At 37.9% G+C, this 17222-nt stretch overlaps 1 protein-coding gene across 1 annotated transcript in view; it reads right to left on the reverse strand.

The window, feature by feature from the left end:
* The window catches only part of pde11a (phosphodiesterase 11a), an 86005-nt gene extending 70505 nt beyond the window's left edge, over positions 1-15500 (reverse strand). The window contains exons 1-2 of the mRNA XM_055215338.2: positions 14043-15500; positions 8278-8436 (exon numbers count right to left, since the gene is read on the reverse strand). Of these exons, the coding sequence (XP_055071313.2) occupies positions 8278-8436; positions 14043-14837 (954 nt within the window). The 5' untranslated portion in view covers positions 14838-15500. The remainder of the gene's footprint in view (positions 1-8277; positions 8437-14042) is intronic.
* Between the last annotated feature and the right edge of the window lie 1722 nt (positions 15501-17222).

A 17222-nucleotide genomic window follows, 5' to 3' on the forward strand; every position in this document is an offset into this window, starting at 1 on the left:
CATTTTAAATCCCATATGGGGATAGGGTTAAATTATTATTTAAATCAAAAGGTTGAACATTTTAACCATGAATACAAAAATGCACAAATCAGATCTGAGGAGGCAATGCAACGCCGGGCCATATGGCATCCTTGATGTCCGCTGTTAGTAGATATATAACTTTGTTATTAAATAATTATATTGTATTTTTGTATTTATGTCCAAGTTCAAAATAAAACTCTATAAACCGCTCCATTGTGAATGAATAAACTTGGACTTAAATACAAAGAAATACAATATAATTATTTAATAACAGTAGTTATATATCTACTAACAGCGGACAACAATGATGCCATATGGTGTAGTGCTGGGTACACGGCACGCACGGAGTACCCACTTCTTTATTAGATGGCATGGGGTAGCCTATTTCTAAATTTGAAATAATATTTAATATTCATTTAATAATGATCTTTATGCTGAGAAGTGAAGCAGCATAAGTTAAGTGACAATACTAGACCATTTTGGAGTGAATTAAGTATGCAAGACTAGTCTTACATGCCACTGTTCATTTGAACTTGGACTTAAACACAAAGAAATACTGTATAATTCTTTAATAACAGTAGTTATATCATATCTTCAAACAGTGGGCATCAATGATGCCAATGCCTAATGAACTGCCTCAGGTGACGCTGTGAAGCGCGGTGCTTTCTCACGAAAACAGTAGTCTCTTTTTGCGAGCGAACGCAAAAGGTTTCTCGGGGGAACGCAAAAGTTTTGCGAGGGAATGCAAAAAGTATTGTGAGGGAACGCAAAAGTATTGCGAGGGAACGCAAAAAGTATTGCGTGGGAACGCAAAAGTATTGCGTGGGAACGCAAAAGTATTGCGTGGGAACGCAATAGTGTGGTCTAAAAATATTCACCAAAGTGTCCCCTTACGGGCTCCGTAGTTGTGTACTCTCCGGATTTTATGTTGTGCACTGCTCCACTCGTTCACTTTTCCACATGGTCGGTTTGTTTAAAGTTTTGCGTGAGCAGCTACACTGCAGGTTCGACTTCATTTGGCGCTAAGCAGACCTCTTGGTGATGTCAAAGTACTGCGAGAGCGATTCAAAGCAGATTTCTCCATGTGATAACTGGAATGCGGTACTTTGCTGTCACTGAACTGTGGGTTCTTGTGGGGCCACACCAGTCTGCTCCCCAGTCACTTTCGCGCCGCTATAGTAATTAGATTTCATACGCCGATCGGATCGCGCAGATACCTGCGTATCACGTAGACTACACCACTGTTTATACTTTACATTTTCTGCGTTTCTGATGTCATTTTCCTTTTTTAATTTCCCACTTAGCTTCTCTATGTCTCGTTTTTTTCTGTAGTAGCAACGCCTTGCGTCAGGTGGCGCTCGGCGAACCTTTGACCCACCTAATGCGGACTGACCAATGAGGAGAGGGTCTTAACTTGAGGCCCTCTCTTCATTGGTCAGTCCGCATGAGACTGACTCTCAACCGCTTTCAACTCATGTTCAAAGTCATATCGCAGCGTCTCTCTTTGCAGTGCAAAAGCACGTGTTGACAGTTTGTTTAATATAAAGCGGCCAGCGGGAGATTACCAGATACAGAATATTGCTCGTGCCCATGCTGCCCTGGGCAATTGCCCAGTTGCCCGTATGGTTAATATGGCCCTGAATATATTACTCATTACAACTCCTTTCAAAAGTAATATTATTACTTTACTTATTACTCCTGACCAACAGTAATTCGTTAGAATACTAGTTACATTACTTTCCATTACACCCCAAAAAAAATGTATTTGCATAATTTTAGCAGTCTGTTAATCCATGACAATTACAGATAAATTACTGGCTGAAACTCTGAAATTCTGTAATTTAATAAAGCAGTTACATATAAAATCGGCAACAGGGCTCAAGCAGGTGGAAGCAACAAAACATGTTTCCAGGAAAACACTACTAGTTTCCAGGGAAAGTAATATTATTACAGTAATATTATTACTAGTAAATAGTTACTGCCAAACACTAGTCATAATTTAACAAGCGAATTTCATTTTTGACATGACATTCAAAACAAATGGCTGAAAGAGTTGCCTGACATTCAGGCCTTTGAATCCGGCAGAAGGAAGTAGTTCCTCACAAAAGAGACTTTTAAAGACATTTCTCATTTATACACTTGTGCCATCAAACTGTTGTATAAACGCAAAATCACTCTTATAGTCATGTGAGACCTGTGTGCCTCTAGCTAGGGCTGTGCGATGAATTGTTTTTCAATAGATTTTTGCATATTTCGATTACAAAAACAAGATAATTGAGGTAATTCAATTAGTGTGCCACATTCAGTTTCTGTCATTTAGTTTTGTGTTATAAATCCAGCTGCGCCCCTCTCTCTCTCTCTCTCGCACGTGCACGTGCCCTTGAATCTGTCCGAACACAAAGTAGTAATCCTTATGTATTTGTTCAGTTTTGTGCGTTTCAAAAGAGCTGGGGCAAACTATTTCTCTTGTTTAAAATATTATCAGATGCATCTTGGCGCCACTCTTGCACACAGGCAGAGAGCTGCACATCTGTCCAAAGAAAGATCACAAGATAGTAATCCTGTTTATGTTTGTAAAGTTACAGTATATGAAACTATCCCTCATGTTTAAAACATGAATCGCGTTCTGCTGGATGAGTTTAAAAGGCACTTCTAAGGGTGCCACTGGTTGACACGTTGCCTTCTGCCACCACAACATTAAACAAATGCATTGTTTACCATGTGCATGTTTTTACAGTCATTAAGTAATTGTGTTAAATAATCGTGATTTTGATTTTTACCAAAATAATCGGATTAAGATTTTTCTCATAATCGAGCAGCCCTACCTCTGCCCCTAATCTCTTCTGGTGCCCTAAGCAAATATTTTTATTGTTGCCCCAGCTCAAACATAAATAATAAATAATTAAATATTTAGAAATGTAATAACTAAAAAGTGATTCTAAAAATGTTAATTTTAAGAGCAAAACTTTTACATTTTTAGTTTACTATGACATAAGTAATAAAAAACATAAATGTGAAGTAAACAACATTACAACTAAGACAAACATATTTCTATTTACCTTCTGATTGTTAAAAAAACAATTCAGTCTGAACTGACTTTTTTCCCCGATAAAACTGTATAACTGTATTTGAATATAACACTGTAAATTCTTCAAATTCTGTTAATCTATTTTAAAATAATATATAAACCTCAATGACTGACATACACAGTGCATACCTGTAAATTTTATAGTTTTATGCAACCTCTTTTACACCTTTTCTGTTTTCATTCATTTTTTAATATAAAATATATCCTATTATGCTAAGTGTTAGTGGCAAATGCTAGTGATGAAAAACACTCATGCATAATTAGGCTGATGTATTATAATCACCTCAGAATGCAGACTGTGTGTTTATATTACTCCAAAATGGCATGTTGTTAACTCTTAAGTTTATCTGGGTGATCTCACATTTGTTGTAACCATATCGTGTAATCTAATCTAAAAGGAAGTTCTTCTACCATTTGCAAAATAGGCACCAATTTATGTTTCTGCCTGTGGGTCCTCCAAACAACCCCCGTCTCCACAGACAGGAATATTTATCAGTTAATAAAATCAAACAACACCAACAAACAACAATGCAACATATGACCATTGCCACCATACAAAATGACCAGTGTTGGGGGTAACGAGTTACAAAGTAACGGATTACAGTAATTATATTACTTTTTTGGGTAACGAAGTAAAGTAACGCATTACACTAATAATATTGGTAACTACACTACTTTACTAGACTATAGGAACGCGCTTTCCTGCGTTACCCAAGCAGTGTTTGCCTGGGTGTAAAGTTCTGTCTGTTTAAGTGGTGCGTGCATGCGTGTGCCTTTACGTGTGCCGTTGCCATAGAGATTGATTTGACGTAGCTGCTGGTGCAAAGGGGAGCGGGAAATGAAGACGGAGGGTTTCGGCCACTGAGGCGATATTCACATTACTTTCAGCTTATTGCTCGAAACGAAAGGACAAATATATTCATGTGAAATGCACGATATGCCCAGACGACAAGTGTCTTTCAACTGCTGACAACGTGATGAGCAACCTGTCTGAGCATTTGTAAGCCCAGCATGGAAATACAACACTTGTGGCGAAAGATCCTGCTTACCGGTCATTTAAAAGAGTCACTCATCATCAGCATGGATTTAAGTTTTCCGACGCTAGACGGATTTCCGTCAACTGCAAAATTATTAAATTCACTTTCATTAAGACGACCTTGTTAAGTGGGATGTGATCAAAGCCTGGAGTGGAGCCATCACATTCCTCTCTCCACTGTTAAGCGTTCTGTAATCACTAGGCACTGGATCCACTCCGGGTTTTCTGGCTCCGGGTTCTTGCATATGCATTTGCTGTGGTCACAACATTTGTACATATATTTAAGCACTGCAGTTTAAAAACAAGTGATTTTAAGCCATTCAAACACAAACAACAGTGCTAAATGCGCCCGCTGTTTCTGTGTAAGAGTATGCAAGTTGCGCATTCGCTTCTCATTGAGCTTGTGTTGTATTTTTGCCACTTTATTGGCCTTAAATACAAATATGCGTCAAAAATCCCGTATTTGCAAGTATCCTCATATAAACACGACCATTTAGGTCTTAGGAGAAAGTAAACAGCATAAACATTGCGCATAAAATAGCACATCAGCGCTGCCTCTATTGTAACATAATATTTTTTGATAAAGGTACAGTCATTCAATTTACAACTGTCACTATGGTTACAGAGATCGTGTGCCTATTTAACTCGAGGTAATCGTTCAGGGTTTATATTCATACATAACGTTACTGTATTAGAGCTGTGACTGTAAGCTGTTGTGTGAACAGAACTGACCCTGGATTATTCGTTTATGTAAATGCATTATATACCATGAACAAACAATGAAAAATATAGAGTATATAAGCATTAACTAATTCTTGTTTATGTCATTACAGTAATTGACAGTAGTTCATGGTGCATTTACTAATGTTAACAGTTTCAACTTCAACTGATTTCAAAAAATTATTAGTAAATGATAAAATTAATACATTTACAATTAATACATAATTAATAGAAGATTAATTAAAGGTGGTGATATTCATGTTTTCTTTTTATATAGTGAGTTATTTAGCTGTTTTGCCTTAATCTGAAATGCCCTGCAAACTACAGCTACCTCTATATGCCACAGGAGACTTTAATATGGAACTAATGGCAAAAAATGCTCCCCTTAAAATGCTATTGGTCTCGCCTACATAGAGTGTTAGTTAAAGGAATATGACTTGGCCTGACAAAAATTTCAGTCAGAAGAATTTTTTTTCACTTTAATCCATGCATCAGCCGACCCCGCCTAAACCATGTCCATGTATCTATGTGGTAAAAAAAAAAAAAAGGAAAGTAAAGTAATAAGTAGTGAAGTTACTTTTCAAATGCAGTAACTAGTAAAGTAATCTCATTACAATTTAAAGAAGTAACTAGTAACTAGTAACTAATTAAATTTTTTGAGTAACTACCCCAACACTGAAAATGACACAAGAAAGATTTGATGTGCCAGCATCAATCAGGCTTACCTGCTTACCTCCTCAAACATGTTTTTGAGTCCCTCACAATGCATCACGCAAGTCAATCTGATCCATGTTGCTTCACTTGACCAATCTGAGTATTACATCCAAGTAACATGAGAGTGACTCAAGAATCTGACTGCTTTTGAAATGTCATAAGCCTGCTTTGATGTCATAAGCCAATCATTTTGCGCAAAATTGCACGAGTAAAAGCAACAAATCAGGGATTGGCGCCAATGATTTGCAATATATACTGTTCACGAAAGGGGTGCACTTCTGAAAAAAAAAACCTTTCATGAGGCGCACTTCAGTCATTTTGTGCCCTAGACAACGGCCTATCTCACCTATGCCATGGCTCAGCCCTGCTCTGGCTTAATCACAGCAGTGATGATATAGAGCCATAATACACAACTATGATTTTGATCCCATATTCCCATATTTTTCATAGTTAAAGGTATAGCAGAAGATTTTCCCGAATTTAAATCAGGTGTTTTAAATAAGGAGACATCTAAAACTTTCAGTCAGGGGGGCCTCGAGGACCAGGATTGGAAAACACTGGTCTAGACGTTTGGGCTGTGTTTGGATGGCTATTAGACGTCTTTTAAACGCAAAACTGCTTGCTGTGTGTTACCTGCGTCACATGAGCTCTTTCTTTCAGCGCTCTACTGATGAATGACTTTGCCGATGAATGACTCTGCCATATGAGAACTGCTTCTGTGTTTGTAAAGACTTCATTGTTACTGAAGGTCAACATTAACCAGCCGCATTATTTCTTTTCCATGAAAGCGTGCCGGGTTGACTTCTTCCTTAACCCAGAACAAATAATGACAAAGGCAACTGACACTGCAGTAACTCAGTTATACGCAGACGGACGTGAACGCTGTGCTCCTGGTTATCCGGTGACAGGGCCATTACACAAGCACACAAAACATTAACAGCAATTACCACATCACAGACTCCTCAAGTCTTGCACTCAATAAAGGGGTCATGAATAAGGAAATCTAAATTTCCTTGATCTTTTGACATATCAGATGGCATTTCCATTACCCCTTAAATTGCGCAAATTGACATTGCGAATTGAAAATACTGCCAATGGAAACATGTGAATTTCAGAATCGCAAAAACTCCCATATATTGCAAAACAGTTTTTATGCTCAGATGAGGTTGTTTTCCAGGCAATTGGAAAAGGTGTATTTCGCAAAACGGCAATGGAAAATGTTCAGGTCGTCTGATGTAAGTAAGTCACATAATCGTTAATTGAAGATGATGCGGTATGAATCAAACCTCCCAGAAACACCTCAATACGTGTCTGCTCCCAAGTATAATAGGCTTTCCTTGCCAATAATTTTTGGATAACACTGCTTTCATCTCTTTTGATTTAAAATAATGTACTATTACCTCCAAGAAACACCTATACGTTGGCGCTCCTAAATATAAGCATTGGCCCTAATGGTTGGATAATGCTCTTACGTTTCATTCAGTTAAAAATAATGCCTAGTGCGGTAGATGTGAGCAGTGTTGGGGGTAACGCATTACAAGTAACGTGCATTATGTAATAATATTACTTTTCTGAAGTAACGAGTAAAGTAACGCATTACTTTTTAAATGTACACACACATTAATATTTGAGTTACTTTTTTAAAAGAGTAATCCGAGTTACTTTTCAGTTTAATTAATTAGATAAAAAAATTATGTACTAAATTAAACTGAGCGTAGTCATGTAGAATTACGCAAACTCTATGCATGCGCACCTGTGCGGGAACAGTTTGAGTCATAAACGGAGATGGCAGGCCAGAGCTTGACATTTTTGTGATGGAAATATGCAAATTCTGAATGCAGAACTTTTCAGTCATAAAAAACACCCGCAAGGCCTGAAAGAGATCAAGCATTAGCCAAGTAAGAAAAAGTAACGTAAAAGTTACTTAAAAGTCATGTAAGTATTACTTTCCATGAAAAGTAAATAAGTAACCCAATTAGTTACTTTTTTTGGGAGTAACTTATTATATTGTAATGCATTACTTTTAATAGTAACTTCCCCAACACTGGATGTGACATTAGTAAACCTAATCAGTCGACGTGATGTTTGGAATGAATTATCACAAGAGGAAAAAACTACGCTTCAGTAGCATATCATTGGTTAATGGAAAGCCTTCATTTCACAATAGTCTTTTGTCGAAAATAATGCTAAAGTTTTGCGCAAATCTGAAATGGAAACACAGCTACTGTACTACAAAAAAACATCATGTTTAAAAACGTAAAACTTCCTCATATGTCCAAAAACAACTTTATTTGAAACCTAGCTACCAAAATGCAAAATGCCAAAATCTGGTCAGAATTTGTCTCAGTCTGACATCATAGTGGAACGAAACACCACCTCAATCAACACATACTTCTACATAATTTCCTCTTTAGCCCCTCCCACCGAGTGATGTAAAATGATATTGTCAATGATATTGGAGTGCCTTTCAAAAGGCCAACGCATATTTCACGTGTTTTACGCGTACACAAGCAAACTCACACAGTCGAATGCACATAAACTTCATTTCACTCATACACATCCAAAACCCTACATACTACACAAACATTTTTGTGAATGTTAACAGAGGCTCTCCTTTACCCTAACACAGAGATTCAATTCACACCAGCACGAGGGATTACAAACTGGAGTAATGATGTGCATGTGTGCAGGTCAGTACCTTCTCGTCGTCTTCGGTAAAGAGTGCTCCGTGAGGACTCTTATTGATGGCCTGTGCGACCCCGATGACCTCTCCATCACTGTTTCTGATTGGCATACACAGCAAAGACTTGGTCTTATATCCTGTGAGTTTATCGATCTCATCACTGAAACGATGATCCTGAACATAGAGGACATAGCGTATGTCAGCAAGGCTACATTAATAAAGCATGATCAGTATAACAAAGACTATTGTTTAAAATCCATTAAAGGTAAACTGTGTCAATTATGTGCCTTGTCTGTGTAATTTCAGCAAAGTTTTTGGGGTTTCGTGAAGATTAATCCTGTTTGCAATTGGTACAGCAATGTTTCATCACCATGTTTACACTTTTTCTGTAAAATCACCCTATGAATGATTTAATTCATTTCCTCTCCACATTACAAAGTACAGCAAGAAAATCATTTAACATCAAAAATTATACACAAACTTTAATTTCATTGGTCACAGTTATTGATATGCAGGGGCATCATGAGACCCCAATGTTTTGAATCATTCCTACAGCATAGTTATTATGTTTAGCTAAGACAAAAATATAATAATAATACACTAACCAGATGAATTTGGCCTCACTAGCAAACATGCTTTTTATATGCCTGTCACATTACCTCATTTGAACATTACATAAGGATGAAATTATTGAGATATATGGGTAAGCGAGGCTACTGTAGATCTCAGTAACAATTTAAATTACACAAATGTTTATTTCTTTTATAGCAGCAGATGTGCATGTTGTTCCTGGATAAATATTTATACAATAAAACTACACTGGCACTCATTCAGTCACAGATTCACTTCACGAGAATTTTTATACCTGTCCTGACTGCGGACAAATAATTACAAATTAATAATATAATAATATCAAAACAATAAATAGCTTATAATAGCTATAATAGCTATTAATAGCTTATAATATCAAATTCCCATTGTGACACTTATAGTGGGGCAGATTTGCTGGAAATTTAATGGAGTTAAATAGACCCCTTAATCGCTCACGTCACTGTGACGTCACCGCTCTAGTTGGAGGCAAAAAATAAGTAGAAACTCATAGCCAGCATGCTAAAAGTTTGAGGTTTGGACTTTACAATGTCACCTTGTTGTGTTTTTGGCTGCCAGAATAGAAGGAACAGCACTTTTGATTCAAAACTAAAGTTTTACCGAATCCCGGCAGACATTCCTTCACAGAAATCAAGAAGACAATTGTGGTTGAATGCAATGCGGCGTACAGACTGGAGGACAGAGATGATCATAAATAATGCTCGTGTTTCCAGTGCACACTTCATATCAGGTCAAATAATCTATGCATATGTACTGGTGTGTTGGTTTTATCTAAGACAAATCAGCAAGTTTCTGTTTTATAGGTGAAAGACGCCAAACGCGCTATTGTTTAGCTTAAATACAGCCCAACAACGATAGGTTACATTAGACAATAAGCCTGGACAAAATTCCCCAAACCACCCAAAAATAATTTATATGTTGTCTAGTAAATATCCAAAACCTGGTTAAAATCGCAAGAGTTAATTTACAAAAATATTTTTTTACGGTCCTGCAGAAAATCCCTCCTAAAACGTGCTAGCTTAATCTTGTCAACATTGGCAACAATAATGTTTACCAACTTTGAAAGTTGACCCCTTCACGGTTCACGTCACAGGCTGTTCCCACTGCGCATGTCGGGGTCAGAAAAGTCATTACAGCAGATTGAGTTGCGTATTATACGGTATCGTCAAAAATGCCTACTTACGTCGTGGGCTGTGAAAATCGCACCAGGTCTTCCGTTAAGTTTTCGCGATTCATGCAGAATCTCAAAAACAAAAAAATACAACATCTGCGGCTGCAAGCAATTAACATGCAGACTGGAACAATGCAAATATGAAAGAGGCTTGTGTTTGTAGTGCTCACTTCATTTGAGGTAAGTCGTCATTTTTCAGCCCTGTTAGATTAAATTATAAAGCCTGGATGGTATGAACAGTTTGACCTCATGCTGCGTGCGCACCCGATAGTCATTCAATGTTTACAAACCTTGAAGGGGTCTATAGTGTGACAATTTACTCCAGCCTCCCCTACCTCTAGATAAAATTATATTTATTCAGAGCACTAACAAATAGTGCTGCACTCTTCTTTCTGAAAAAAAATGCAATGTACGATAACTTGCTAAATAATGCTCAATATCAAATCAGATGTCATAAATGAACTTACAGTATATTTAAAAACTAATAATTAGATAACCATCATACATGTTTCATGTTCTTTTTTGGAAAAAAAATCATCATTCTTTCTTGCCATACTCTCTGCTGTCCGTGTCGACCTAAAACTTCAACTATACATAACTTTTTGAAGTATTTGAAGTCAATCTGTTATTGAATACCATTGCAAATTGTGATATAAACGTTTGCTATGTTGAGGTTATTTTGATATATCTTCCAGCCCTACTATATATTCAAATATCATGAATTTTTTTTTTAAATATCATAACATATAAAACTTTGAGCCACCATATTCATTTCTTTCACTTGAGAACAAAAATTGTAAATTATGTTTTTGGAATGGAAAACTTGGACTTAGGAGTTTTAAACGCGGCTGAAAACGCCTGGACAACGCCGAATGCCAGCTGTTTTTCAGCTGAGTGCCAGCTTTCTTCAGCTAAGCGCTTTGGTAGCTCTGATACGTCAGCTGTGAGACGGTTGGTTGCTGTTATACTTGTCCCGCCCCACCTCCACTGTAATTGGACGGCCGTGTGAGAACTGACATTGACGAGCGGAGCTTTTCATCCAAAGTTGAAAATTTTTGGACTCTCGGCGCGGAAGAAAACCGCTAGCTGCAGGCTTATTTAAAAAAGGCCGCGCTTCAATTGGAAACAATTGAAAACAGCCGCGGGCGTAAAAGCTTTGGTGTGCACGCCCCCTTAGGGGTTGTGCACACCAAAACTTTTATACGCGGCTGAAAACACCTGGAGGACGCCGAATGCCAGCTGTTTTTCAGCTGAGTGCCAGCTTTCTGCAGCTGAGCACTTTGGTAGCTGTGATACTTCAGCTGTGAGTCGGTTGGTTGCTGTGGTAATGTCCCGCCCATCCTCCGCTGTGATTGGACGGCCGTGTGAGAACTGACATTGACAAACTGAGCTTTTCACTCAAAGTTGATTATTTTTCAACTCTCGGATCTCAGCGCTGAGCGCGGAAAAACCGCCGAGCTCCGGTTTTCAGCGCGAAAGAAAACCGCTAGCTGCAAGCTTATTTGAAAAACGCAGAGCGTCCATTGGAAACAATTGAAAACATGCGCCAGCCGCAGGCGTAAAAGCTTTGGTGTGCACGCCCCTTTAGGGGTGGGCGATATGAGCTAAAATTCATATCAATGTATTTTCCACTCTCCAGCCAGAATATACAGTAGGTATTACAGTGTATTGTCATATGAGAAAAACATGTTGCAATCACATTGTAGTAAACTTTAGATAAACTACTTGCAAAAGATGTATTTTTAACCTTATATATCTAGAAAAAGTGAGGGATTGGTCATAGACATAAATGTAAAAACTCAAAAAGTGCCACTGTGTGGATGGGCTGCTCAGGGTGGGATTTTGCAGGAATCAGCACAGGATGCCCGCGAAAAATAAATAAATACAGCTGTGACCGGGTTTTACCTCACATTTGCACGACACATCAGTTGTTTAATGTGCACTAATCTGTGCACTCTCTGCACGGTGACATAAGAGATGGCAGTGGCTTGTAAATGTACGAACCCTTTTAGTGTTAGAAGTTGCAAAAAGTACCAAATTTAACAAAACAATATAAATGCAAAAATAGAATTTATGAACATGTAATGATATCAACAGTATTTTAGAATCCATATCATGGAGCAACACAATACCAATAATCATTTTCACACCGGTATATCGCCCACCCCTAGTTGGACCAATAAAAAATTATGAAAAAAATCAGCCAATTAGAGCTCAGAATAAATTAGAATAAACTTGTATAAAAATCTTGGGTGAGACCTCAAGAAGTTGTTAAAATACAATTTTAAAAAGCATTACCACTACACAATGAAAATGCTAAAATATAATAGTTTGGGTTTATTTGGGTATACGTCAGGGGTCTCCAACACGTCGCTCGCGAGCTACTGGTAGCTCGCGTCTTTATTGCAGGTAGCTCGCTCGTGGGTTTATTTATTTATTTATTTTCTGTGGTTATGGCGCATTTGGATGTCTTGTTAGTGTTACAAGCGCCTGTGGTAAAGACTGGGTACGTGTTTGACGTCGCGTTGAGCTGTGTAGACCGGCGTATCATATGACATCAGTAATTTAACATGTATGATTAAAAAACAAACAGATAAGTCCGCGCACCCGCGCCGGACGATCCGCGCACATCTCGAGTCGAGGCACTATGGTTAAAATGGATGCCGTCATTTTTGATAAAACAAAAATACACACAATATCATCTCATATTTAAACATCAAATGTCAAGAGATACCAGAGAGCCATACGTGACATACATGCACATCCCTATTATGAATCCAAAAGCAGTAAATACTCTATGTTTGGATCATCTTTCTAAATCTGATCTTTAAAAATTGATTTTTTTATTCAAAATGTTGTATTTTTGGACGAATCCTACCCATATAAGAGGTGATAAAAAAGTATAAATAAAGACAACATGAAAGTTTTTTTGTTGGTGTTGTTTAAAAGAATCTGTTCTTTCATTTGATGTATCATATGTTTATGTTTAAAGAAAAGCATTTTCTGGAAGGTGTTACAATTTTGTGAAAATAAAAAAAAATGCTGGCACTGGCTGGCAACTTTTTTTTTAAATGCTGGTGGTGAAAGAGTTCAAATCAGTGAGTTAATAGACAGATGTCTATGAACTCACTAATTTAGGTATAACGTGACACAAGTCAAGTAGCTCTCGACCACTTTATTTTTTAGAAAGTAGCTCTCCAATAAAAAAAGGTTGGAGACCCCTGGTATACGTAATTCCCATTATGTTATTCTTAAACAGAAACAGTAGTGCAAACTAATCTGTTATGAATAATTGACTTGTCAACGTAATAAAGTTATTTAGTGTTGCTTTTAAATAATAGTATGCTTGCTGAGGTGCTGTGGTATTGTTGACGTACATTGACGAGATAATCGGAGAAATGCTGACCTCACTCATATTAATAATGCAGATTTAATGATCTGCTCTGCTTGCTAAATGAAAACTAGATTGACAGACTCATTAGGGAAGTGAGAACTGGCATCATCATTATTATCAGGAGTCTAACTACAGTAGACTAAAGGGAATGAGCTGATCGATGAAGTGATCAATACTTACATGCACTCGAATAACTCATTATTCACTAAGACCTTGATGGATTTCAGGTAAAAATCAAACCGAATCATCATTTAGTGATCATCACAATAAAATACTGCCTGACAGTAATGATCGGTGTAGCCTATGGGAAAACTTTGACCCCACCACTAAAGTTCAAAGGAAAAGCTGCTGCCAATCTTAATATGAAAACATTATTATAATAAAACATTAAATAAAATTGAGCCAAAAGATGACTTAAAATTTGATTGATGAGGGTCAGGCCAAATGCATGACTGAATCAACCCCAAAATCCAAGTCATTTAAGGGGTCAGGTCAAGTATAACTCTTTAAAAGTAGCAAGACTGCAGGATTTTTTAACTTTTTGCATCTCACGTGATTCTCGTTTAGGATGTTGGGTCTTAAAATAACCCTGAATTCCAGCATCACCTGATAGGCGTCGGGAATGTTGACAGTTTCTCCATGTTCAGCCACGTATCCGATGATTCCCTTTCCCCAGGGAACCTGCACCTCATCCGAGTTCCTCAGCGAGGGCAACACTGCGGTTCCTGCGTGAACATCAAAGAACTTGGACACCAGAGTCTTCTTGTTGGCCGGACCCTCCACCAAAAACAGCGAGCAGCGGTCTGCGTCCACCATGATGCACACGAACACCAGGACCTTGTAGCTGAGACTGGTCAGGTCCAGGTCGTTGGAGATGTCTTTGACGAGCTCCAGGAAGAACTCCCTCTCGTTGTGCTCCTTCAGGTAATACTTGTAGTCCACGGCGGTGGACGGGTACTGTGGGATGTTGACCCGGGACTCGAGCAGAGCGGAGAGGATGTGCGCGGTGGTCGGCGGTAACGAGCTGGCTTTGCGCAAAAGCGCGCGTCTCCGCATGCTGGTCAGCGGCTCCTGGGCTCGGGAGTTCACGTGCTCGTCGTAGGTCCGGTTGGCATTGATGGCTTTGGACCTGGCGAAGGTTTTCCGCAGCTCTTTTTGGGATGCTCGTCTCTGCAGACCGTCGCTCCTGCTCGCCCAGCTGTCTTTACTAGCGGCGGCGGCGTTTACGCTTTTCTCCGGTTCCGCGCTGGAGTTCGCCGGAGTTTTCGTCTCTTGGTGGTTCTTCAACCACTTTTCCACCAACCCGTGCTTCCTCTTTCTGTTCAAATAGTCCTCTAATAATTCGGGGTGCTCGTCTAGGAAACTTTCTACGTCGGATAATCCCACGCTCGTCCCCGCCATCGTTGCTGCTATCTGTAAATGAAACGAAATAAAGTCTTATTGTGTACGGTCATTTATGTGATGGCAGGAGCGCAGAGCTCAAACTTCAGATAATGGCTTCTCCGAGAATCATTCGTTTTCAGTTGTGCGGTCCAGCTCGATGATCCGGCGGTTCCGTGCACATTCACACCGGATTGACGTCGCTCTCCTCTCCGTTCATTCTAAAGCAGCGCCAGTGAGATGATGCGACAGAGGTGCCTCACTGACGTCACGGGCACGCATTCCTCTTTCTCCCTCTCATCCTCTCATCACTGCACCGTGTTATCACAAGGGTGATTCCCGGTGATTCTGGGAAATGAAGTCCTAAATATTTCTGTCATGCGTATCTAAACATTGTGTGTCTATTTTATGGTCTACTTCTTTTAAATCGTTCATGTATCTACAGTATGAAGCATCAGTATATCATCTGAATGTAAGGGAATGCATAAGGAATTGACGATGCTGTTGCCGCACTCTAGTGGACGACACTAGTTTTACAAACACTCAGTCCTCTTATATGGAGGATTTTTTGTGCCAGTTTTAGAAATGAAAATAAATCAAACACTTTTAAATTGACAAATGAATAGACAAATTTAAAACGCTTTATTTAATACATGATTTAAAACTCAGATAAATAAAACAATAAAATAGTACATTAATAAATAATTAAAATGCTGATTTAAAATAGCGTTTTTTAAAAAGCATTAGACTTATGAGGTGTCATGAAACATTTTGATAAAAAAAAGTAAGTGCAAGGTAAGAGTATCAAAATACAAGCATACAGTTAGAAACATCTCTTTCAAATGACATTAAACAAACCAATTTTGTTGTTTTTTCCACATTTAAGGGGAACATTTTCATTACCGCAATGTGTCCATGACTGGATTTGGATTCTTTGACATGAAAATATTTATAATTAAAAAATCTAAAAAAGAAAAAGCTTCAGTGCATGTTATACTATAAACATTTACAGTATAAAGAAACATGTGGTATTTGGTGATCATTTGTAAATGTAGAGATAATATTAAGGAATATAAATGTGTCCAAGACCAATTTTCTCATCCTCCACAACAATTTTCAATCATGTTTAACCCTGGAGAACCCACGGGTCAAATTTGGCCAATGTTAATTACTGCTAATAAAAAGGGTTCTTGGGTTCTCCGGGGTTAAGCCCCAAGAAACTAATATTAAAAAAAAATATTTGGAAGGGACATAATTGACTGACACTTAAGATGGCTACCAGGTAAGCAGTTCTTATTTTTTCTCTCCAGATAAAAGTTGAAATTTTGTTTGTCATAATACCTAGACAACTTTTTAGTTCTCATTACCGAAACATGAGTTTGTAAATGCATATATTTAATGTAATATCATGCTGCGGTAATGATCATTTTTGATAATGATAATCTAAAAAAATTTAAATAATTATATAGGAAATATTTTTAAATCCCCTAAAAATAATGGTTATAGTAAGTTCAGACCTTATGTGTGCAAAAAAAACTGCCTCCAAGGGCTTTTTAAAAAATCTGATGGTGAACACCCAAGTCTGGATTTCGTGAGAATCACCCATTTGCCAATTGCTTTTTTCTCTCTGTTTGCCAATTGCTTTTCATTTTTGTTTTGCCAAATGCTTTTCTCTATTCAATTTTCAATCGGGTTAGAAAATGCCATTAGACAGTACACACGTGGGAGCAACCAATCAAGTTTCAAGTTTTTAAGATACACCCCTCCAACAGATATAAGACAGTATGAAAGATCTACTATTTGTCATCTTACTTCTGGCTGAGAGCGACTTCTACTTCCGGCCGCATAAATATGAGGACAGAGCACCTGAAGGCAACACACTAAAGATAGTTTGACAGTTTCACATTCAGACTTCTGTTAGGCTGTGAATCTGCATGCGCGCTGCTTTTTGCATGTAAACAACATTACATTTTATTCATTCTGATTTGTGAATTCATGTACTGCCGATCCCAATGCCAAATATTCACGTTTTATTCAAATGTATATCCCCCTACTGGTAAACCGTGTATAACTCTCAAGGCTGAGTAACTCTCAAAGCAGTTTTTTTATTATAATTGTCTTAGTATCCTGAATTGAGAAGGCTGAAAGTTCCAAATTTACCAAATATGTAGTCAAACTAAAACTTTTATCCTCTTATACCTTCATTAAGTGACCATGGATTCAAGTAGATTGTCTAAAGAGTGTTTCACTTGAAAAGCATTTTGTACTGTAAACTCAAACTTTTTCAGCATGCGGCCCCCCCAAAAGAAAATGTATGATAAAAAACAGTTCTAAAACTTAACATTTTAATTAAAAACATTAAATTATACAATGTAGTGCTGTTGGTTAGTAGCCTTATTTTTTTAG

Source organism: Misgurnus anguillicaudatus, chromosome 17 (assembly GCF_027580225.2).
Source record: "Misgurnus anguillicaudatus chromosome 17, ASM2758022v2, whole genome shotgun sequence".
NCBI classification, from domain to species: Eukaryota; Metazoa; Chordata; class Actinopteri; order Cypriniformes; family Cobitidae; genus Misgurnus; species Misgurnus anguillicaudatus.